Below are 26,465 nucleotides of genomic sequence, written 5' to 3' on the forward strand. Positions count from 1 at the left end.
ATATTTTAAGTACGTTGATAATAATATGGCGGATGCAATTCTCAGAGTTGTTCGAGAAGCCAGAGCAGTCCTTAATACTAGTAACGAACCAGCATCAACAGAAGACTTTGTGAGATCAACATCTCAAATTTTTCGACGGCCAGTCAACACAGGTGATACATCTACTGGAGAATCTTATAAATACTGTATGCCACAAATCACAGCCCCGTACTATTTCGTATTTACAGAAAGACGAACTTTGATAGCACTGCTAAAAAAAAGCATCCACTACATGAAAAGTAAAAAAAAACAACGTTTTCGTATATATGGTTAAAGCTTAATACAAAATAATCAACTGCATTTTTATTCTTCCGCGACGAGTTTGGAAATGTTGATTTACCCAGCCTTTCCAAAATGATTGTTGTATTTTCTCATTTTTAGCCTTTTTGTGGAGACGTTACAGTCGTGGTAGATTTTTTTCTTTTTCGGCGAAATTGTCAATAACTATCAACAGTATCTAGTGGGTGGGTGAGGGGTGTGACAGAATATAACAGTGTGTGACCATAAGTATTTGTCACTTGAAATTTTTCACCAATATTCCATATAAAACTTCCTTGATTTTTTCAAACACATATTTTGGGGTCATTTTTTGTTTTATTTTAAGCAACTGGGTACCAAAAGATGCAGAAATGTCACATTTGGTTGTGGATCATTATCATTTTCTCACGAGATGAACACAAATATTATTTTTCTGTTCAGAAATTTGCTTTATATTCAACCAATTTAAATTGTAAAATTTTATTGTATGTGTTCATATCAAGAAAAATTCGTAAGGGTTCCGCGGAACCCAGTGTCTCGCCTACTTTTTCTGTTAATCGCAGGCTCAACAAAAATGAGGAAGTAAATCAATAAAAATATTCCTCTTGATACTAATCTTTTGATTGTAAGAAGTTTCTGTCCAAGTTTGGTAAAAATCCAGGATAGTTTATGAATCTAATAAATGTTTAAAAACTTTATCTGCAGACTGAATGTAATGTTAACTTGAAGAAAACAAAATTTCCTTCTAGATACTAGCATTTGATCATAAACAAGCTTCTGTTAAAGTTTGGTGCAAATCCAAAATAGTATAAGAAAGTTATTAAAATTTAAAAAACTTTAACCACAGAGTGAATGTGTTGTTTCCTGACAGGAAATCTAAGTCCATTTAAAAGTAAAATACGGAAAAAATGGATTTATTATTTTACAAAATTTCCTTCTAGATACTAGCTTTTGATCATAAACAAGCTTCTGTCCAAGTTTGGTACAAATCCAAAATAGTATAAGAAAGTTATTAAAATTTTAAAAACTTTAACCACAGAGTGAATGTGTTGTTTCCTGGCAGAAAATCTAAGTCCATTTAAAAGTAAAATACGGAAAAAATGGATTTATTATTTTACAAATTTCCTTCTGGATACTATCTTATGATCATAAACAAGCTTCTGTCCAAGTTTGGTAGAAACCCAGGATAGTTTAAGAAAGTTATTAAAATTTTAAAAACTTTAACCACAGAGTGAATGTAATATTTACCGGCAGAAAAACTAAGTCCATTTATAAGTAAAATACGGAAAAATGGAATTTTATTTTTACAAAATTTACTTCTGGATACTATCTTATGATCATAAACAAGCTTCTGTCCAAGTTTGGTAGAAATCCAAGGTAGTTTAAGAAAGTTATTAAAATTTCAAAAACTTTAACCACAGAGTGAATATTTGTGGACGCCGCCGACGACGACGACGACGACGACGCCGACGGAATGTAGGATCGCTATGTCTCGCTTTTTCGACTAAAGTCGAAGGCTCGACAAAAATCAATAACACCGGAAAACAGAACTATAACCCAATAAACAAATATTCTTTAGACAATTCCGTCTTTTAACGCCTTGTTGATAAAAATCCAACCATAAATACCTTCAAAATATTCGAAAAAAAACGTGTCTTTATTTGAAATATATAGCAAAAAAATTCAGGTGACGATTTCTTTTGGCCATGTACTGTAAGTTCCCCCATAATATTTTTTTCCAAAGAACTTTTAACATCTAACAAGTTCCATTGGGAACAATCCTTATATATTTGATCCAATGCTATTAGAAAATTTCATTCACAAGGGATAAAATATAACATAAGGAAAGTTCCCAATGCAACTTTTGGTATATGCTCAAGTTTTTTGGAACAAATATTATGGACAATGTTTTATATAATAAAAGTTCCAGGAATGACACTTTCTTTAAAGAAATAAATATTATGAAACCATATGACGTTTTAGTTCCAGGAAGATACATAATGAAGGTGGAAATACATATTTATTATCCAGTTTTGTTCCAGGGGAAACAAGTATTATGCGGAACAAATATATATTCACAAGGGGTTACACTTTAGAATTCATTTTTTTTTTATTGTATATCTAAAAAAGGGGCATAACTCTAGAAAGGTTAAAGTGACTCCACCACAATTCAAACTTCATCTGTGTTTTGTGGTAATAAGCATTGTGTATAAGTTTCATAAGTTGAGGCAAACTTAAGTTAGAGAACGGAAACTAAAAATTTTGCAATTTTTCCATTTATAAAGGTGCATAACTCTAAAGCGGTTAAAGTGACGCCACCAAAATTCAAACTCGATCTGTGTTTTGTGGTAATAAGAACTATGTATAAGTTTCATAACATTTAGTTGAGGCAAACTTAAGTTAGAGAACGGAAACTAAAAATTTTCCAATTTTTCCATTTATAAAGGGGCATAACTGAAGAACGGTTACAGCGACGCAACCAAAATTCAAACTTGATCTGTGTTTTGTGGTAATAAGCATTGTGTACAAGTTTCATAACATTTGGTTGAGGAAAACTCAAGTTAGAGAACGGAAACCAATTTTGGGACGTATACGGACGGACGTACGTACGTACGTACGTACAGATGGACAAGGGTGAAACTTAATGCCCCCACCGCTACGGCGGGGGCATAAAAAGAAGATGTGGTATGATTGCCAATGAGACAACTCTCCACAAGAGACCAAATGACACAGAAATAAACAACTATAGGTCACCGTACGTTGTGCCTACATTCATCTGAATAAATAAAATATTAACAAATATGTAGATTAAAAAAGTCTAAAAAACGATGCATGTATATCATGTGATTCAGTGATAACATGTAGGTCATTGTGACTGTGTTGTACTATACAAGATGTCCGTAATGAATACAGATCATTTATATACAAGACATTATCATAAGTACCATACATGTCATACGTGTCTGATAAATGAACAAAATAAAAAACTAGAGGCTCTCAAGAGCCTGTGTCGCTCACCTGTATTTACTGATGCTTTGGAAATCATGTAAAATTAGGTTAAAATCATAATTAATAGTATTAGATATTAGATATTATAATGATATATAAGATAACAAAAAACTAAAATTCTGTAAAATTACTAACTCAGGGGCAGCAACCCAACAACGGGTTATCGGATTCGTCTGAAAATTTCAGGGCAGATAAATGTAAATCTGATGAACATTTTTGCCACCTGTCAGATTTGCTCTAAATGCTTTAGTTTCAGAGATATAAACCAAAAACTGCATTTTACCCCTAAGTTCTATTTTTAACAAAGTCGGCCATGATGGTTTGAAGGCGGGGCCAAGTATGGTTAAATTTGTCTCAGTAGTTTCAGAGAAGAAGGTTTTTGTAAAAGATTACAAAAATTTACGAAAAATTGTTAAAAATTGACTATAAAGAGCAATAACTCCTAAAGGGGTCGACTGACAATTTTGGTCATGACGACTTATTTGTAGATCTTACTTTGTTGAACATTATTGCTGTTTACAGTTTGTCTCTATCTATAATAATATTAAAGATAATAACCAAAAACTGCAAAATTTCCTTAAAATTACAAATTCAGGGGCAGCAACCCAACACCAGGTTTTCAGATTTGTCTGCAAATTTCAGGGCAGATAGATCTTGACCTGATAATCAGTTTTACCCTATGTCAGATTTACTCTAAATGCTTTGGTTTCAGATATACAAGCCAAAATCTACTTTTACCCCTATGTTCTATTTTTAGTCATGGCGGCCATCTTGGTTGGTTGGCGGGGTCATCGGACACATTTTTTTAAACTAGATACCCTAATGACGATTGTGGCCAAGTTTGGTTAAATTTGGCCCAGTGGTTTCAGAGAAGATTTTTGTAAAAAGCTAACGACGACGGACGCCAAGGCAAGCTAAAAAATGAAAACTTAATCAAAGTCTGACACTGAAGTATGACATGTAGGTCACAGCGACTCAAGTAATGCTGAACTGACTGTGTACTACTTTACACGATGCCTGTAGTGAATTTATATCATATTATATCATTGATATACATATATATTATAACAATAGGTTTAATTAAACGGAAACAATAACCTGATCTTTCGACGTATTCACGGGTCATAAAAATATTGTTCCATAATTTCCTTTAGATATGCATATATACAAAGCATGTCCTTCCTTCACTATAAATTTAACAAAACATCGTTTAGTCAATGATTTGTATAGTGATCCTTGGTTTGATATGAGTTCCACCAACAAGAAGAGAATTGAGGGGTTCGAAGGTCGTCTACTGAAAGGAAAATTTCTGTCCTATCCATTAAACCCCCATTTTCCAATGCATGGCGTTTCCAAATTTCAAGACCTTCGTCCTGGACGACCCCTATTACAGGACCTAGCTACCTGTTGTATTTATCGTAAATTTGTTTTTGTCCTGAACATGCATAAACTATTTGCCATTGGACGTTTAGCAATCAATCAATCAATCAATCAATCAACTAGCTTTCAGTAACTTCGAGTACTCTCAGATCTACGTGTAACGACCAATTATTCAAATTCCTAAGCAGGTAGGGATTTTACAGTACAGGATATAAGGAAATATATGAATTTCTTGAATTCTGTTCGATAGTATGAACAGAACAGAACTTCTGCATAAGACATCGACTGTGTGTGTATGTTTTTGTGTAGCCAGGGGACGGTGAAGGTTTCTTTTAAATGTAGGATCGTCAATATGTACTATCAATTGACGTACATATCAATTATCCTCAATCAGCTACGCTGATCCACGCTGGGCAATGCATATTGTAAATATTTTTTATATATATTTCCGATTGTACTGCCGGTTAATTCATCAGTCAGATGTAATTGTAAATTTTTTCATGCCGTATATTATCATGATAAACTTCGTAAGGGTTCCGCGGAACCCAGTGTCTCGCCTACTTTTGCTGTTAATCGCAGGCTTAACAAAAATAAGGAAAAAAAAATAATAAAAATATTCCTCTCTATACTATCTTTTGATTGTAAAAGTTCTGTTCAAGTTTGGTAAAAACCCAAGAAGGTTTATGAATCTAATAATTTTTTTAAAAACTTTAACTGCAGACTGTACGTAATGTTAACTGGAATAAAACTAAATCCATTTATAAGTAATACAAAGTTTAATTTTGGACCCTGATTTAGACCAACTTGAAAACTATTAATAATAAAAAATCTAAATACATGTTTAGATTCAGCATATCAAAGAACCCTAAGAATTCAATTTTTGTTAAAATGAAACTAAGTTAAATTTGAACCCTACACCTTTATGTAGACCAATTTGAAAACGGGACCAAATATTAAAAATTGAAATACACAGTTAGTTTCAGCATATCAAAGAACCCCAATAATTCAATTTTTCAAACAAAGTTTAATTTTAGACCCTTTGGACCTCAATGTGGACCAATTTAAAAAACGGGGCCCAAAATCCAAAAAATTAATACATGGTTAAGATTCAGCATATTAAAAAACCCAAGAATTCAATAATAAAACCCCATTGAAATTGGTCAAGAAATAAGCAATTTATACAAAGTATTAGAAAAGTATTGTTTTTGGACCATAATTCCTTAACAGTTAGGGCCATAACCCCTAAATCAATACCAACCTTCCATTTTGGTATGGAACCTTGTGGTACAATTTCAGAAAGTTCCATACACTTACACACAAGTTATTGTCTGGAAACTAGAATAAAATGCTCCGCTGGGGCGCAGCTTGATACGACCGCAGAGGTCGAACCCTGAACAGTTGGGGCAAGTATGGACACAACATTCAAGCTTGATACAGCACTGAATTTGGATTGTAATTAAATATTTGACACAGCATAGGTTTCTGACACAGAATGAATGTAGTCTAAGAACTTTAATTTTTTTAATTTACCTAGTATTCAAACCATATCATTATTATTTGCTTTTATATATAAATCAGATATAACCAATTTAAAATTGAAAATTTTAAAGAAAAAAAAAGGAAAAAAAAATCCCCCCTCCCCAAATTTTTTGAACCCCCTTATGATTCATCACCCCCAAACTCAATCCCAGCCTTCCCTTTGTGGTATGGTACCTTGCAGTACAATTTTAGAGAGATCCGTACACTTGAACACAAGTTATTGTCTGGAAACTAGAAAAATGCTTGTTTTTTTCCCCCTTTTTGGCCCCAAATTCCTAAACGTTTAGGGCAATTACCCCCAAACTCAAACCCAGCTTTCCCTTTGTGATATGGAACCTTGCATTACAATTTCATAAAGATCCATACACTTACACACAAGTTATTGTCCTGAAACTAGAAAAATGCTTGTTTTTTTGCCCCTTTATGGCCCCTAATTCCTAATTACCCCCAAAATCAATCCCAGCCTTCCCTTTGTGGTATGGTACCTTGCAGTACAATTTCAGAGAGATCCATACACATGAACACAAGTTATTGTCTGGAAACTAGAAAAATGCTTATTTTTGGCCCCTTTTTCCTAAACGTTTTTGGCAATTACCCCCAAACTCAATTCCAGCTTTCCCTTTGTGATATGGAACCTTGTAGTACAATTTCATAAAGATCCATACACTTACACACAAGTTATTGTCATGAACTAGAAAAATACTTGTTTTTTGCCCCTTTTTGGCCCCTAATTCCTAAAATTTGGAGGCAATTACCCCCAAAATCAATCCCCGCATTCCCTTTTGTGATATGGAACCTTGTGGTACAATGTCAGAGAGATCCATACACTTACACACAAGTTTTTGTCATAAAACTAGAAAAATGCTTGTTTTTGCCCCTTTTTGGCCCCTAATTCCTAAAATTTGGAGGCAATTACCCCCAAAATCAATCCCAGCATTCCCTTTGTGATATGGAACCTTGTGGTACAATGTCAGAGAGATCCATACACTTACACACAAGTTATTGTCTGGAAACTAGAAAAATGCTTGTTTTTTGCCCCTTTTTGGCCCCGAATTCCTAAAATTTGGAGGCAATTACCCCCAAAATCAATCCCAGCATTCCCTTTGTGATATGGAACCTTGTGTAACAATGTCAGAGAGATCCATACACTAACACACAAGTTATGTCTGGAAGTTACAAAATGCTTATTTTTGGCCCCTAATTCCTTAACTGTTGGTACCATAACCCCCAAAATCAATCCCCACCTTCCTTTTGTGGTATTGAACCTGATGGTAAAATTTCATAGAGATCCATTCACTTAAACTTAAGTTAGAGTGCGAAAAACAAATGTGTTTTTGGACGACGACGACGACGAAGTCATACCAATATACGACCACAAATTTTTTTTTGCGGTCGTATATAAATGCTTATTTGGACCCCTTTATAGGCCCTTAATCCCTAAACTGTTGGGACCATAACCCCCAAAATCAATCCCTACCATCCTTTTGTGGTTTCAAACCTTGTGTTTAAATTTCATAGAGATCCATTCACTTACACTAAAGACATTGTCCTGAAACTAAGTGACTACGGACGACAACAAGGTACCAATATTCGACCGCAAATTTTTTTTGTAGTCGTATAAAAATTAACTAAATCATAAAACTGAATCCTAAATGATTCATTACATTACCTATCTATCATAATCGGACAGATCAAATCGAAAATTATATTCATCCGATACTATGAGAATATTAAGCAGAGGGGTGATCGTTTCGAAATATTTACAGAATGACAAGGGCATTTCTAGGATATTTGAAAGAGGGGGCGTAGAATCAAATCTTTCGCCGAGCGGAGCGAGTATAAAAAATTTTTGGACCTTTTTTTTGCTAAAAAACATAAAATAATTGTGAAATGCATAAATTGCCATATTCAATACAATATTATCAGATAACGAGTTTTTTTTTTTTTTTTTTAAAGGGGGGGAGGGGCATACGTCCATTACGCCCTCACCTGGACCTGCCCCGGATAGATTTTAAATCGTTGTGGGATTTAGGATGAATGTTCTACTTAATGAAAACTGATATTTATATAACAATTAATAATAAATCACAAAACAATTTAAATTCAATCTATAAATACTTAGAAGCAAAAGGCCCTTTGCTTGAATTGTATTTTATTTCTTTTTTTTTAAATTAAATTTATTTCTTAAATGGCTATATTGGGGACACTGAAATAAAAATTCGTAAGGGTTCCGCGGAACCCAGTGTCTCGCCTACTTTTGGTGTTAATCGCAGGCTCAACAAAAATGAGGAAAAAAATTAATAAAAATATTCCCCTCTATACTATGTTTTGATTGTAAGTAGCTTCTGTCCAAGTTTGGTAAAAATCCAGGATAATTTATGAATCTAATAAATGTTTTAAAAACTTAAACTGCAGAATGTATGTAATGTTGACTGGAAGAAAAACTAAGTCCATTTATAAGTAAAATACAGAAAAAATGGAACAAAATTTTATCAAAATTTCCTTCTAGATACTAGCTTTTGATCATAAACAAGCTTCTGTCCAAGTGTGGTACAAATCCAGGATAGTTTAAGAAAGTTGTTAAAATTTTAAAAACTTTAACCACAGAGTGAATGTAATGTTAACTGGCAGAAAAACTAAGTCCATTTATAAGTAAAATACGGAAAAATGGAATTTTTTTTTTACAAAATTTACTTCTGGATACTATCTTTTGATCATAAACAAGCTTCTTTCCAAGTTTGGTATAAATCCAGGATAGTTTAAGAAAGTTATTAAAATTTCAAAAACTTTAACCACAGAGTGAATGTAATGTTTCCTGGCAGAAAAACTTAAGTCCATTTATAAGTAAAATACGGAAAAATGGATTTTTTTTTTTACAAAATTTACTTCTGGATACTATCTTATGATCATAAACAAGCTTCTTTCCAAGTTTGGTAGAAATCTAGGATAGTTTAAGAAAGTTATTGAAATTTTTAAAACTTTAACCACAGAGTGAATGTAATGTTAACTGGCAGAAAAACTAAGTCCACTTACAAGTAAAATACGGAAAAAATTGAATTTTTTTTTTACAAAATTTACTTTTGAATATAATCTTATGATCATAAACAAGCTTCTGTCCAAGTTTGGTAGAAATCCAGGATAGTTTAAGAAAGTTATTAAAATTTCAAAAACTTTAACCACAGAGTGAATATTTGTGGACGCCGCCGACGACGACGACGATGCCGACGGAATGTAGGATCGCTATGTCTCGCTTTTTCGACAAAAGTCGAAGGCTCGACAATAAATGGGTTCCATTTGCGTTTTCTACAAGGTTTTTACAATTAGCATACAACTACGACCAATCAAAAATACTTAAAATTTCTACTTTCACTTCAGCCAGCACTGCAAGGCCAAAAGGACGCCCTAAGAAAAGAAAATGGAGGGCATCACTATTCCTGCTGGATAGACCAGTTTCATTTCTGAAGGAGTTTAAGAAGCTCAAATTAAAACATGGATTTGGTAATTTTGTAGTCATAGAATTTTATGTCCAATTTGCACGTCATCACTGGCTAGCTTATATCCTTATCTAAAGTAAATAGTTCTAACAGGAACATATATATTGATTAGTTAGATATACTGTTCCCAGGTTCTAAGGATTTATATCTTTTTTAAAATGAATACCATATTATCAAAAGCTGTTTGAACAGGTCTATGAATAAACTAAATTTAAGCCAAAAAGTTACATTTGCATAACCCAGAGGGTACCAAAACACAATCAATTATTGTGGATATTTCTATTAGTATACAAATGAAAATGTAGTGTGATTACCTGATACCATTAAGACAACTCTTCACAAGAGACCAAATGACACAGATATTAACAACTATAGGTCCTCATACTGCCTTAAAGACAATGAGCAAAGCCCATATCGCATAGACAGCTATAAAAAGTCCTGTATGACAAGCGTAAAACAATTCAAACAGAAAAATAACAGCCTAATTTATGTACAAAAAAAAGTGAAAGAAAAACAAATATGTAACACAGCAACAAACAACCACTGAATTACAGGCTCTTGGCTTGGAACAGGCACATCCCAACAAAAACATGCATTCTGTGAGTATTGCATGGCAATACATAGTCCCCTACCTGCTAAAAATTCATTGTTATGGAACGAAATTCTAACTTGATCTATATTTTGTCATGGTGTAAACTACATAAAATAACAAACAAACCTACCACTAAATTCTTCGAACAATTTACTAAAGAAAAGGAAGAAAATCCAAACGTCATTTATCTAAATAGAATGTCTTTTACAAATCTTTTAAAAAATGAGTTACTTACCTTTGAACAGAAACCTAGTAATTAATAATAAGTATTTCATCAAAAATCTAATCTAGGGAAAGTTGAAAAAAATAAATTGCTTGTACAATTTCAGAGAGATCCATACACCTTTCCACAAGTTATTGTCTGAAAACTAGAAAAATGCTTATTCTGGCCCCTTTTTAGGCCCCTAATTCCTAAACTGTCAGGACCATAACCCCCAAAACCAATCCCAACCTTCCTTTTGTGGTTATAAACCTTGTGTTTAAATTTCATAGATTTCTATTAACTAATACTAAAGTTATTGTTTGGAAACCAAGTGTCTTCGGACGACGACAACAACTATACCAATATACGACCGCAAAAAATTTGACCTCAAAAAATTTTGGGCGGCCGTATAAAAATGAGTTTTTTCCCTTTCAACAGAAATCTGAAGCCACCAAAATTTAAACTTGAGATGTGTTTTGTGGTAATAAGCATTGTATATAAGTTTCATAACATTTGGTTGAGGCAAACTCAAGTTAGAGAACGGGAACCAATTTTGGGACGTATATACAGGCGGACAAGGGTAAAACTTAATGCCCCCACTGCTACACTCTAGAATACATTAAATCATCTTGTTAATTATAATATATTCCAATTCTTGAATAGGTCCACCTGCAGGAGGAGGAGAGGTTATGATTGACAGAGGCTGGACAATAGAAGAATTGAAAGCTTTTGTAATAACACGCTTCCCAAACCATCCTTTACACCTAGTTGACTTTAAGTTTGCTAGGTGTAAAAAAGGTTCCAGACAAGAAATGTACATTATCAGACCAACATCAGTAGCCGAGCTAGCCCGGGAAATAAAGGCAGGGAAAATATACATTATTCCCATGAAGCAACTGCCATATACAAAGGTATGAATCCCATCAACAAATGAAATTGCCTTATAATAATATAATCAAATAATTAAGAACCCCATGAGGAGTATCATTGATGAATAGTCATGGATAAACACAGAAAGACGAGGTCAGTTTCAGTTGTCATATCATTATGCTTATACTAAATATCCAAAATCACAGTTGTTACAAATCGTAAATAAAATTGTTCCTATTCGTATATCATGAAACTCTAAACAGTCAATTTGTGCAAATCCCCAATGCATTATCTTCACCAAACAACAGAATTAACCTGAAAATAAAAATAAAGATAAGATTTAAAACATTAGCAAGTTAAAATTCACAGGATAATAAATTATACCATATATGTTTATTAAAGGGGCACTATTCTTCTCGCCCTCTTTACATTACATACATGAATGAAGCTTTTCATGACGATTTTTATATGTATTGCCTCTTAGTTTGATAGATCATCATTACATGACAAAATTGAACTTATTTTCTTTTTTTGTCTCTTTCAGGATGACAATGATCCAGCCAACACTATTGTTGATGATGATGACTTACCAAGTCTGGTAAATGTTCAAAGCATCTATCTTTCAAATCTTTAAATGAAGGGACATCATCACATAATGTTAATCAAACATAAGAAGCCAACCATTTTTAACACCTGTCAATGTACTCTCTTGTTACTTGTAAGCCAAAAACAATGGCAAAGATAAATTTATCCCAATAGTATGTTTACAGAATGCAGCTTGAACAGGTCAAAGATACTTGTATAAAACTAGATATCACTGGAATCAGAATTTTTTCCAATTTATAATGAAATAAAAATAAAGTGTACTTTTAATATACTAACTAGAGGCTCTGAACAGCCTGTGTCGCTCACCTGATTCTACTTTGGTTTTGGAAATCATGTAAAAATAGATTAAAATCATAACAGTTACCCTAATAATGATTGAGGCCAAATTTGGTTTAATATTGGCCCCGTATTTTAATAAAAAATCTTGGGGGTATGGTCTTATGTTAAACTAAGTCCCCTGCTGGCGTCCATCTTGGATGATGGTTCAGCTACAAAAGTAACAACACTTAGTCAGCACCTCATTAGGAACATTCGTGCCATGTTTGGTTTCATTCCATTCAGTGGTTCTGTAGAAGAAAACATTTGTATGTATTGTCCATAGGGTCCAATGTTAAACAAAGTCCCCTGCTGGTGGCCATCTTTGATGATTGATCACCTACAAAGCTACAACACTTGGTCAACACCTCATAAAGAACATTCATGCCGTGTTTTATTTCATTCCATTTAGTTGTTTTCTTAAAGAAGACATTTGCATGTATTTCCCATAGGGTCCTATGTTAAACTTAGTCCCTCTCTGGCGGCCATCTTGGATGACTGATCTGCTTCAAAGAAACAACATTTGGTCAACACCTCATAAAGAACATTCATGCCGTGTTTTGTTTCTTTCCATTCAGTGGTTCTCTAAAAGAAGACATTTGTTTGTATTGTCCATAGGGTCCAATGTTAAACCAAGTCCCCTGCTGGCGGCCATCTTGGAAGATGGATCGGCTTCAAAGTAACAACACTTGGCCAGCACCTCATAAAAACATTCATGACATGTTTAGTTTCATTCCATTAAGTGGTTCTCTAAAAGAAGACATTTGTATGTATTGCCCCTTTTTGGCCCCAAATTCCTAAACATTTAGGGCAATTACCCCCAAACTCAAACCCAGTAATTGTTCAATTTGTTAATTAGGCAGACAGATGTCATTTGATAATTCAATTTTAATCCTTTAATTGTAATCTTTAATTAATTTACTATTCATATTTTAACTTTGTCATTTCATGTTATTGCTCGAATCAATTAGAAATTTACTTGTCACATTGAGCTCTTTTCAGTTTTGGTATAAATAGTTCGTAGAAATTTTGATACTTCACTAAGTCACAGTCACCGTTAAAGTAGGGAACCTTTAATATATGTACAAACTGACAGCAAAGTGCAAACTTCCTAGGATTCAAACTGTAGGAGGAGTTATTCGGAATAACTATATACCCATGATGGGACGGACCAAATGACGCACAGAGAGGGGTTAAACAATATAACCCCCCCCCCCCCCCTTTCCCCAACTTTTAGTTGCAGAGTCATAAAAATACAAGAGGCTGTCAAGAGTTACAGCAAATCGGATTTCCTGCAGAGGTCGAACCCTGCACAGTTGAGCAAGTAAAGACACTACATTTAAGCTTATAACAGCTCTGAATTTCGATTGTGATTGAATATTTGACACAGCATAGGTTTGTGACACAAAATGAATGTAATTAAAGAACTGAAAAATTAAGGATTTCTATTTATCTCCCACTTGACCAGAATTATTTATAAAATTTACAGAGAAGTGACAGTCCATATCGCCAGATAAGCGGCACAGACAATGAAAGTGACTCTATTTCAGTAGCAAAGGATGATAGTGATAGTGATATTCCTGCATGTTCTTCTACGATGTCTACTCTGGTAATTATATTTTTCAATTTAAGTTTAACTCTTGACAGATTTTTTATAATTCTATTTTTTTGTTCTATTGATAACAATTGAGGTACAGCAATAGGCAAATAAACTATATGAACATGAACTATACAGTCAATTACTGTATATTATAAATCAATATACGGTCAATGCAAATTGACTGCGAAATAGCACAGCTGAACTTTATAACCTTATAAGTAACCATGCCACATTTCATCCTTTTCCAAACTTAAGCATGCAGGAGAAGAAGAATTTTTTTTAATAAATGTATTTTTTGACATTTTCTAGTGTCCAAATTGCCATCGCACAGTAAATGAAGGTCAATGCATTCATTGTAGACAAGACCAAGAATATGAACAATCATTGGCAACAGACCGAGAAAGGGTATGTTTGGGTTATTTACAACAAGTGTAAAACATTATATGAACCCAAAAAATTTTTGCCGGTTGTATAAAAAAATTTGTAACGGTTTTGCGGAACCTAGTGTCTCGCCTACTTTTGCTGTTAATCGCAGGCTAAAATAAAATGCTCCGCAGGGCGCAGCTTGATACGACCGCAGAGGTCAAACCCTGAACAGTTGGGGCAAGTATGGACACAACATTCAAGCTTGATACAGCTCTGAATTTGGATTGTGATTAAATATTTGACACAGCATAGGTTTCTGACAGAATGAATGTGGTCTAAGAACTTAAAAATTTTAAATTGGACATTCACCTATTATGGTCTAATATCCAAAATCTAAATACATGGTTAGATTCAGCATATCAAAGAACCCCAAGAATTCAATTTTTGATGAAATCAAACAAAGTTTAATTTTGGACCCTTTTGACCTCAATGTGGACAAAGTTGATAATGGGGCCCAAAAATCAAAAATCTAAATACATGGTTAGATTCAGCATATCAAAGAACCCCATATATTCAATTTTTGTTGAAATCAAAGTTTAATTTTGGACCCCGATTTGGACCAACTTGAAAACTGGGCCCATAATCAAAAATCTAAATACATGTTTAGATTCAGCATATCAAAGAACCCTAAGAATTCAATTTTTGTAAAAAATCAAACTAAGTTTAATTTTGGACCCTTTGGACCTTAATGTAGACCAATTTGAAAACGGAACCAAAAATTAAGAATCTAAATACACAGCTAGATTCGGCATATCAAAGAACCCCAATAATTCAATTTTTGATGAAATCAAACAAAGTTTAATTTTGGACCCTTTGGACCTCAATGTGGACCAATTTAAAAACGGGGCCCAAAATCCAAAAACTTAATACACGGTTAGAATCAGCATATTTAAGAACCCCAAGAATTCAAGAATAAAACCCCATTGAAATTGGTCAAGAAATAAGCAAATTATACGAAGTATCTTCTTTTGCACAATACTGTGCAATTGAATATTTCTTGCAATTGCGCAATACTGTACAATTGACAATTTCTTGCTATTGCGCAATATTGTGCTATTGGATATTTCTTGCTATTGCACAATACTGTGCAATTGAAGATTTCTTGCTATTGCGCAATACTGTGCAATTGAAGATTTCTTGCTATTGTGCAATACTGTGCAATTGAAAATTTCTTGCTATTGCACAATACTTATTATATAATAATTTACACATCCTGTTTGGTGTGTATCTCCTACCATATCATTATTATTTGCTTTTAAATATAAAACAGAGAAATAACCAACTTAAAATGGAAAATTTTAAAAGAAAAAAAAAAGGAAAAAAAGAAAAAAAGGAAAAAAAAAAAAAAAAAATCCCCCCCCCCCCAAATTTTTTGAATCCCCTTATGATTCATCACCCCCAAACTCAATCCCAGCCTTCCCTTTGTGGTATGGTACCTTGCAGTACAATTTCAGAGAGATCCATACACTTGAACACAAGTTATTGTCTGGAAACTAGAAAAATGCTTATTTTTTGCCCCTTTTTTTGCCCCTTATTCCTAATATTTTGAGGCAATTACCCCCAAAATCAATCCCAGCATTCCCTGTGTGATATGGAACCTTGCAGTACAATTTCAGAGAGATCCATACACTTGAACACAAGTTATTGTCTGGAAACTAGAAAAATGCTTATTTTTGGCCCCTTTTTGGCCCCTTATTCCTAAACGTTTTGGGCAATTCCAGCTTTCCCTTTGTGATATGGAGCCTTGTAGTACAATTTCAGAAAGATCCATACACTTACACACAAGTTATTGTCATGAAACTAGAAAAATGCTTGTTTTTTGCCCCTTTTTTGGCCCCTAATTCCTAATATTTTGAGGCAATTACCCCCAAAATCAATCCCAGCATTCCCTGTGTGATATGGAACCTTGTGGAACAATGTCAGAGAGATCCATACACTAACACACAAGTTATGTCTGGAAGTTACAAAAATGCTTATTTTTGGCCCCTAATTCCTTAACTGTTGGTACCATAACCCCCAAAATCAATCTCAACCTTCCTTTTGTGGTATTGAACCTTATGGTGAAATTTCATAGAGATCCATTCACTTAAACTAAAGTTAGAGTGCGAAAACCAATGTGTCTTCGGACGACGACGCCAACGTCATACCAATATACCACCGCAAAAATTTTTTGCGGTCGTATAAAAAAATGAGGAAAAAAATTAATAAAAATATTCCTCTCTATACTATCTTTTGATTGTAAGTAGCTTCTGTCCAAGTTTGGTAAAAATCCAGGATAGTTTATGAATCTAATAAATGTTTTAAAAACTTAAACTGCAGACTGTATGTAATATGTTAACTGGAAGAAAATCTAAGTCTGTTTATATGTAAAATACGGAAAAAATGGAACATTAACAAAATTTCCTTCTAGATACTAGCTTTTAATTACAAACAAGCTTCTGTCCAAGTTTGGTAGAAATCCAGGATAGTTTAAGAAAGTTATTAAAATTTCAAAAACTTTAACCACAGAGTGAATGTAATGTTTCCTGGCAGAAAAACTTAGTCCATTTATAAGTAAAATACTGAAAAAATGGTATTTTTTACAAAATTTACTTTTGAATATTATCTTATGATCATAAACAAGCTTCTGTCCAAGTTTGGTAGAAATCCAGGATAGTTTAAAAAACTTACGGTATTAAAATTTCAAAAACTTTATTCACAGAGTGAATATTTCTGGACGACGACGACCTTTGGACCTTAATGTAGACAAATTTAAATAAAATGCTTCGCTGGGCGCAGCTTGATACGACCGCAGAGGTCGAACCCTGAACAGTTGGGGCAAGTATGGACACAACATTCAAGCTTGACACAGCTCTGAATTTGGATTGTGATTAAATATTTGACACAGCATAGGTCTCTGACACAGAAAGAATGTGGTCTAAGAACTTCAATTTTTTTAATTTACCTATTATGGTCCAATGTCCAAAATCAAAATACATGGTTAGATTCAGCATATCAAAGAACCCCATATATTCAATTTTTGTTGAAATCAAACAAAGTTAAATTTTGGACCCCAACTTGGACAAACTTGAAAACTGGTCCCATAATTAAAAATCTAAAAACACGGTTAGATTTGGCATATCAAAGAACCCCAATAATTCAATTTTTGATGAAATCAAACAATGTTTAATTTTGGACCCTTTTGAACTCAATATGAACCAATTTGATAGCGGGCCCACAAATAAAAAATCTAAATACATGGTAAGATTCAGCATATCAAAGAACCCAATATATTCAATTTTTGTTGAAATCAAACAAAGTTTAATTTTGGACCCCAATTTGGACCACTTGAAAACTGGGCAAAAAATCTAAAATCTAAATACATGTTTAGATTCAGCATATCAAAGAACCCCATATTTTCAATTTTTGTTGAAATCAAACAAAGTTTAATTTTGGACCCCAACTTGGACCAACTTGAAAACTGGGCCCATTATCAAAAATCTAAACACATGTTTAGATTCAGCATATCAAAGAACCCCAAGAATTCAATTTTTGTTAAAATCAAACTAAGTTTAATTTTGGACCCTTTTGACCTCAATGTGGACAAAGTTGATAACGGGGCCCAAAAATCAAAAATCTAAATACATGGTTAGATTCAGCATATCAAAGAACCCCATATATTCAATTTTTGTTGAAATCAAACAAAGTTTAATTTTGGACACTTTTGAACTCAATATGAACCAATTTGATAGCGGGGTCCACAAATAAATAATCTAAATACATGGTTAGATTCAGCATATCAAAGAACTCCATATATTCAATTTTTGTTGAAATCAAACAAAGTTTAATTTTGGACCCCAATTTGGACCAACTTGAAAACTGGGCCACAAATAAAAAATCTAAATACATGGTTAGATTCAGCATATCAAAGAACCCCATATATTCAATTTTCGATGAAATCAAACAAAGTCTAATTTTGGACCCTTTTGACCTCAATATGAACCAATTAGATAACGGGGGTCCACAAATAAAAAATCTAAATACATGGTTAGATTCAGCATATCAAAGAACCCCATATATTCAATTTTTGTTGAAATCAAACAAAGTTTAATTTTGGACCCCAATTTGGACCAACTTGAAAACTGGGCCAAAAATCAAAAATCTAAATACATGTTTAGATTCAGCATATCAAAGAACCTCATATATTCAATTTTTGCTAAAATCAAACAAAGTTTAATTTTGGACCCTTTGGACATTAATGTAGACCAATTTGAAAACTGGACCCAAAATTCAAAATCTAAATACACTGTTAGATTCGGCATAACAAATAAATAAATGTGATCAAAGATTTTACAAATCTAATGCGCCATACTGTGCAATTAAAGATTACTTCTTGAAATTTTTCAATATTTGAAATTTGAAAAAAAAATAATATTTGAAGAATAATTCTTTTTAATTTTGAAATCTGAAATGAGAAAAAATTGGCCCCCCACAATTTCTTTTTATCCCCCCCCCCCCCTTTTTCCCCCAAAAAAATTCTTTCCCTCAAGATATGGTCATAATCTCAATTCAAATTTCCAATGGAGTTGGCAACCATAATTACCCATTTAAATTTACCATAGTGCTAACTTAATCTATTTTATAATAGAATTAATAAAAATATAGTGTCAAATCTTTCATATGGATTTTTTTGTAAAAAAAAAAGATGAAAACATTTGCAGATATTTTTACTGGTCTTCCTTTATAAATATGCATTTCTTTAAACATAATTTAAAAGCAGTGTAAGGGAAGTAACCAAAACGTTGTATTTGGATTACCTCCCTTACACTGTTTTAGATTATCTTTATTGTTCATTAACCATTACTTTATACATAATTTAAAAGCAGTGTAAGGGAGATAATTTCAATACATAGTCCCCAACCAGTTAAAACTGTTTTTAATTAATTCATTAAAAAATTTGATTATACATTCAGGATAGAAGGTCAGAAGAAAGAACATCTGCAGTAAACAGACAGCAAGAGGAGGCAAGAAAAGAAGAGGATAGACTTCAAGAGGTAAATAAATTGCTAAAAAAAATTGGTGCATTGAACTATATTTATAACAGGTTATACACTAGTTCTCTGTAGTGAAACCAAATAATATACTAAGGGCTGTTCCAAAATAAATGTATGGGGGGGGGGGGGGGGGGGGGGGAGGAATGCATGCACTTTTATTTGACCCCACAATGCGTAATTTTGGATTAGACATTTCATTTAAATGTCTAGGCAATATACCCTAACCCTCCCCCCCCCCCCCCCCCCGGGTCCGCATCCTCCATACAATTAATTCTGGAAAAGCCCAATGTAATCTTGAAAATGTTTCTAAAGTAATGAGGTTTAAAAATAGAATAGTTTAATTTAATGGTTGCATGTCAAACAAACATGGGCATGTTGAGCGCATATATTTCTTTGTATTCCTGTGAAATAGCAAAAGGGTTCTAGGCCAACAGCAACCTACAATATTCAACCCTTTCTTATTCTTTTCTTTGTATACAATTTATATCAGTCAAGCAAGTGATACCTGTATTATGATCTCGACACATGGTCCAGTTGATAAACCCATTGCAATAGGAGGAATAAAAATATCATACTGCACATTTTTTCAGATAAGAAACAGGAGAAAAAACAGACTTCCAATAGAGCCCACAAGTGGCATTAAACTAAAATTCAGGACAAACTCAAGTTGGAATGATTTTACTCGATCATTTTTACCATCAGATGAAGTAAATGTAAGTTTAAAAGGTTTGTCAATGTAAAAATATTAACCTTTTATCATGTTTATTAAATACATGGGACCCTCCTCTTTCAATTGAAACATAAAAGGAAATTTAATATGACCCATTTTTTAACTCATCCGAGAGATCAAGGAAATAAAATAACTAGCTGGTGTTGCCCACCTTTATCTATCATATTTAAGAAAGGAAACTCTTGTACATTGTAAATGAGACGAGTATTCATGACAAATATCTGTTTTGTTGATCTTGTATATAATGCTGATTATAAGGATTGTTTAGTTTCTCTCGAACTACTTTAGTTTTTGCTGAAAACACGATTGCTTTAATTTATCGGTGGGAAGTAAAATTGAACATTGCATTGTATAAAGCATTTGTTGTAGTTGATTCAACTAACATTCTGGACAAAGAACGATAACTCCAATTTTCAAAGAAGATTTTCAAAATGACAAATTTATATTTTTAGAACAGCAATTTTTCCTTTTGTAAAAGGGCATAACTCTTGAACTTTAAAGGTGAAGCCACCAAAATTCAAACTTGACCTGTGTTTTGTGGTAATAAGCATTGTGTATAAGTTTCATAACATTAGGTAGAGGCAAACTAAAGTTAGAGAACAGAAACAAATTTTGGGACGTAAGTACGGACAAGGGTAAAACTTAATACCCCCTCCACTATGGCGGAAGCATTAATAGTCACAAAATACTACAAGAACAACTATTCTTTCATGTTTTTTTAAGGTATTGCTGAATTTTGTGGGAAGTCTGGATGAGGCAACTGAGCATTTTAGAATTACTTTTCCACAGTGTGAGCCAATCGAGTCAGTCTTTCAGAGCAGCACCATTTCTGACATGGGAATTATATCCAATACCTTGGGTAGAGTGACTTGGTTAACAGAAGTATGGATGATAATGTGTTATTTTCCTGTAGTTTACAATTGCTAATAATATAAATATATATATAGTCTGTTTGAGTACTTGAAAATCTTTAGGAATAAATTACTACAAATTCAATTTTGAATATCTAATAATTCATCAATCAAATTCAAAAATCAAATGTCAGTTTCAACTTAAATAAAAGAACAGAGTTCTAATGTCCACCACATTACACATATTTTATATTTCCAAGGGGCATAACTCTTTTAAAATAAACTGTTATCACAGAGATATGTCTCGCCTTTTGTAATTTTGATAATGCAAATGTTGAAATTAAAATAGCAATACTTTAACATGCAAGTTATGCAAATATTCAAAATCGATGAACCATGACTGAAGGTACATGGCTAAAAAATCTCCATGGAATGAGATGTGCCAATATGCTAATACAACTGCATACCAAATACCATTGACTTATTATAAGTCGTTCCCTTTGAACAAACCTAAACACAAACATTAACTTGTAAACTATGTAAAAGTTTCAAAGTCAATGAACCATGATCAGGGGTGGGGCTATATAATCTCCATGGAAACGATACTTCATACCAAATATCATTGACTTAACATTAGCAGTTCATCTTAAACTGATCTAATCACGAACTAATACATGTATGTAAACTAAGCAAAAGTTTCAAAGTCAATAGACCTTGACTGAGGGGTGGGGCCAAATAATCTCCATGGTAATGAGATGTGCCAATGCTAATACAACTGCATACCAAATATCATTGACCTACCACTATTGGTTCACCATGAACTAGACCTAATCACAAACTAATACATCGTTGACGCCACTACCACCGTCACCGGAATCAGCATACCTATGTCTCGCTTTTTGACTCCGTCAAGGCGAGACAAAAATGGGGAATGTGTCCATTGGACACAGATGATGCCCCCGCTTGCATATCATATAAAGTTATAAATGGACATAAAAAGCTTCACCGAGCGCAGCCTGATTTGACCTCAGAGATCAAACCCTGAACAGTTGGTGCAAGTTTGGACGCAATATTCAAGCTTGATACTGTCTGAACTTGGATTGTGATCATTTGAGAACTTACAATATAATTGGCATAAGTGAAATATCATAAATCATGAAATGAATTAATAAAATGAATTTTAACCTATCTATATTAATATTTATAGCCCAAAGTATCAACAACAGAACCTGTGACAATTAACAAGGAAAACAATACATTGGTAAGATTAATTAAGAATAACCTTGGTGCGACTTTTTACACCAATATACCTCAAACAAAAGGCTGTCAGAGTGACAGCAAACCAGATTTTCCTGCAGAGGTCAAACCCTGAACAGTTGAGCAAGTATGGACACTACATTTAAGCTTAAAACAGCTCTGAATTTGGATTGTGATTGAATATTTGACACAACATAGGTTTGTGACACAAAATGAATGTGGTCAAAGAACTGAAATATTTGAAATTGGACATTTAAATACATATTATGGTCCAACATCCAAAATCTAAGTATATATTACAATCAGCATACCAAAGAACCCCAAGAATTCAATTTTTGATGAAATCAGACAAAAGTTTAATTTAGGACCCTTTGGACCTCAATGTGGACCAATTTGATAAAGGAGCCCACAATCCAAAATCTCTCAATACATGGTTAGATTCAGCATTTCAAATAACCCCATAAATTCAATTTTTGTTGAATCAAACAAAGTTTATTTTAGGACTCTGATTTGGACCAACTTGAAAACTGGGCCCAAAAATCTAATATTTAAATACAGGTTTAGATTCAGCATTTGAAAGAACCCTATATATATTTCATTTATGTAGAAAATGAAACACAGGTTAATTTTATCCATAATATGTTCTGTGCAAAGGGAAATAACTCAAACTGGATAAATAGTTCTCTAAAATAAGATATGATGCAATTTTTCAAATTAATATAATAACAATAAAATGCTTCACTGAGCGCAGCCTGATATGACCGCAGTGGTCGAACCATGCACTTTTGGGGCAAATTTGGACACAATATTCAAGCTTGATACTATCTGAATTTGGATTGTGATCAAATTTTTGACCTAATATAGGTTTCTGACACCAAATAAATGTGGCCAAGATCTTACAAATCTAATGCGCAATACTGTGCAATTGAAGATTTCTTCTTGAAACTTTTCAAAAATTTGAAATTTTGTAAATTTTGAAAAAAATATGAACCCTTTTAAAAAATAAATTGCTTTTCCCCTAAAAAATTCTTTCCTTCTAGATATGGTCATAATCTCCATTCAAATTTCCAATGGAGTTTGCAACCATAATTACCCATTTAAATTTACCATAGTGCTAACTTAATCAATTTTATAATAGAATTTAAAATATGGTCAAATCTTTCATATGGATTTTTTTGTAAAAGATGCAACATATATGGTTTCAGGGTGGGGATCTTGACCATTTAAAAGTTTTCAAAAAGAATGTGGGTGGAAGTGACCCCCCTGGACTTTCCCTATATTTCATTTGATTTGTTTTATTGTCCCATACAAGAATATATATGGTTTAGGGGTGGGGATCTCATCTGTTTACAAGTTCTCAAACAGGAGGGGTGGGGGTGACCCCAGGGGACTCGCCTTTTATTTCATTTGATTTGTTTTATTGTCCAATACAAGAATATATATAGTTTTATGGTGGGGATTTTGACCGTTTACAAGTTTTCAAAAAGAAGGTGGGCGGGGTGACCCCCCCACCCCCCCTGGACTTCCCCTATATTTTATTTGATTTATTTTATTGTCCCATACAAGAATATATAAGGTTTAGGGGAGGGGATCTCGACCGTTTACAAGTTCTCAAACAGGAGGGGTGGGGATGACCCCAGGGACCTTGCCTTTTATTTCATTTGATTTGTTTTATAGTCCCATACAAGAATATATATGGTTTCAGGGTGGGGATCTTGACCGTTTACAAGTTTTCAATAAACTGCTTCGCTGAGCGCAGCTAGATACGCCCGCAGAGGTCCAACCCTGAACAGATGGGGCAAAAATGGACACAATATTCAGGCTTGATTCAGGTCTGAATTTGGATTATAAATAAATATTTGACATATTATAGGTTTCTGAATAAATGTAGTCAAAGAACTTGAAATTGGTTATATGAATTGAATTTATATTCAATTAAAGATTTCTTGCTGTTGTGCAATACTTAGTAAATCTGTTGTCAGACTATAAACAAATAAAGTTCAATTAATTCTCAATGTCATATTAGAAATTTATGAAAATAAAAAGGGAGCTTACATCAATAGATATAAACAATTCACCAAAGTTTCATGAGAATTGGTGACAGCATTTTTGAGTTATTGTCTGAAAACTGGAAAATCACCCCTTTTTTTAATGAATAAAACCCCACAACTCAGAAATGTAAAATGTAAAATTTATAAAATTCTAAAGGGAGCTTACATCAATACATACAAACAATTCACCAAAGTTTCATAAGAATTGCTGAAAGCATTTTTGAGTTTTTGTCCGAAAACTGGAAAATCCCCCCTTTTTTTATGAATAAAACACTGTAACTCGGAAACGTAAAATCTGAAATTTATAAAAATCAAAAGGGAGCTCATGTCAATAGATATAAACAATTCACCACAATTTCCTTTAAGTTGGTGAAAGCATGCTTGACTTATTGTCTGAAAACTGGAAAATCCCCCTTTTTTAATGAATAAAACCCCATAACTCGGAAACGTAAAATCTAAATTTTATAAAAAACGAAAGGGAGCTCACATCAATAGATTAAAACAATTCACCAAAGTTTAATGCAAATTGGTTAAAGCATTTTTGAGTTAATGTCCGACATGTTGACGATGGACAGACGGACTGACAGACGGACGGACAGACTGACGGACAACGGTATACCATAATACTTCCCATAAAGGGGCGTATAAAAAGAAGGGGGGTGGGGGTGAACCCGGGGACTTTTATTGTCCCATACAAGAATATATATGGTTTAGGGGTGGGGATCTCGACCGTTTACAAGATAAAAGCACATTCTCAAATTGAAGAGGGATGGGGGTAAGAATAGGGGAGACTTAATTATCTACAAAATGTCTAATAATGAACAGTAAATTTCAAACTTCATTTATACAGTCCTACTAATTAATTTCAAACTTTATATATAGAGTCCTACAGATCTTCTCAGGAAACAGAAAATTTTCAAATAAATCTGTCACTCCAATGATTATCATAACTACTGAACTATAAACTATGGTTTAACAAAGTACTCTGACATTACATATATAATAATTAATAATGTAATTAACTTCAAAATGTCTACTAATATAGCTTATAATCATCAACATGTAGGAAATAGAAAATTTTCAAAAATACATCTGTCACTCGAATTTTAATTTTGAGATCAGACATTTACTATGCTTAGTCATAATATGATAACAAGAGAAAAATATCTAAAAATACCACTTTTGGATATTAAACGCCTGCCCGCCGTACATCCCCAAAATGACTAACTGATATTTCCTTGAAAATCTGGTTAAAAATCTAAGCGACATATTTTGAATTAACAATACAGCGGAAGAAAAAAATTAGGCGGAAGAAAAAACAAAAAATTATTGTGAGATAAGACATTATGCTTAGTCATAATATGATAAGGAGAGAAAAATATTTTAAAATACCACATTTGGATATTCAAAATGGTGATAACTCAAAAAGGAGAAATACGAAAATCGTGAAAATTGAACTTGACCTTCATTTAGTCACAAGAAACAACATATCTAAATTTGAAATTTGCGGTCGTATAAAAATACAAACTTCCATGCATTCAATGCATTTCAGCACAGATTGTGTGTAAAGAGGACATCGAAATCAATTTTGTAATCGTATCTTCTGCATTTTATAACTAAAGAAAATAACAATTAATATGTTTTTATAGTTGTCTATTTGTCTACATCTTCGCTAGCCAAGGGTTACGATCCACTTCCCTCCTCTCCACCCTTGGCAGATTAAGCCAACATTTGTGATAACAATGTTGCGTCATCTATCGGTAGATTAAAGTCACGCCCATTCCAAATACATTATTCTTGACCAATGATAGCACTTGAACTCTTCAATTCTTTGATTGGATGCAGCGAGTTTAGACTCCAACCAATGAAAATCATTACCTTGTGTCTCCAAAATTCTATCTCAATCCGCCAAGGGTGGAGAGGAGGGAAGTGGATCGTAACCCTTGGCTAAACCTTATGTACGGATTTCGACTCTCACAGGGTTTTTTCAACTTTTACAAGTGCTTTTCAAACTTCCGGTTTAAACATACACAAGTTTCTAAATTGTTTTTTGTGTGATTTAGACTTATTTTAACCAGCATGAAGTGTTTTAGAACCATTTACAAGCAGTTTCAGCTTCCGTTTAGTGATGGAAAATAGGTTTTTCCAAGAAAATACCGCAAACGACCACACACGATTTTAAATTACCAGAGTTTCATTAGACCTTTTCTAAC

General features: G+C 33.3%; 1 protein-coding gene and 1 long non-coding RNA gene across 2 annotated transcripts in view; one reads left to right on the forward strand and one right to left on the reverse strand.

The window, feature by feature from the left end:
* Positions 1 to 5,443: 5,443 nt before the first annotated feature.
* Positions 5,444 to 8,437, reverse strand: LOC127712468 (uncharacterized). Its single transcript, XR_007987096.1, has 2 exons — positions 7,343 to 8,437; positions 5,444 to 7,181 (listed from the first exon to the last, which is right to left on the reverse strand). It is a non-coding gene; the product is annotated as an uncharacterized LOC127712468 (long non-coding RNA).
* Positions 8,438 to 9,509: 1,072 nt separating this feature from the next.
* Positions 9,510 to 26,465, forward strand: part of LOC127712464 (uncharacterized) — a 30,811-nt gene continuing 13,855 nt past the window's right edge. Inside the window, exons 1-9 of the mRNA XM_052218909.1 lie at positions 9,510 to 9,723; positions 11,177 to 11,424; positions 11,928 to 11,981; positions 13,794 to 13,913; positions 14,214 to 14,309; positions 19,283 to 19,363; positions 19,954 to 20,076; positions 20,817 to 20,975; positions 22,152 to 22,205. Of these exons, the coding sequence (XP_052074869.1) occupies positions 11,203 to 11,424; positions 11,928 to 11,981; positions 13,794 to 13,913; positions 14,214 to 14,309; positions 19,283 to 19,363; positions 19,954 to 20,076; positions 20,817 to 20,975; positions 22,152 to 22,205 (909 nt within the window). The 5' untranslated portion in view covers positions 9,510 to 9,723; positions 11,177 to 11,202. The remainder of the gene's footprint in view (positions 9,724 to 11,176; positions 11,425 to 11,927; positions 11,982 to 13,793; positions 13,914 to 14,213; positions 14,310 to 19,282; positions 19,364 to 19,953; positions 20,077 to 20,816; positions 20,976 to 22,151; positions 22,206 to 26,465) is intronic.

This window comes from Mytilus californianus, unplaced genomic scaffold (assembly GCF_021869535.1).
Source record: "Mytilus californianus isolate M0D057914Y unplaced genomic scaffold, xbMytCali1.0.p SCAF_8, whole genome shotgun sequence".
Lineage (NCBI taxonomy): Eukaryota > Metazoa > Mollusca > Bivalvia > Mytilida > Mytilidae > Mytilus > Mytilus californianus.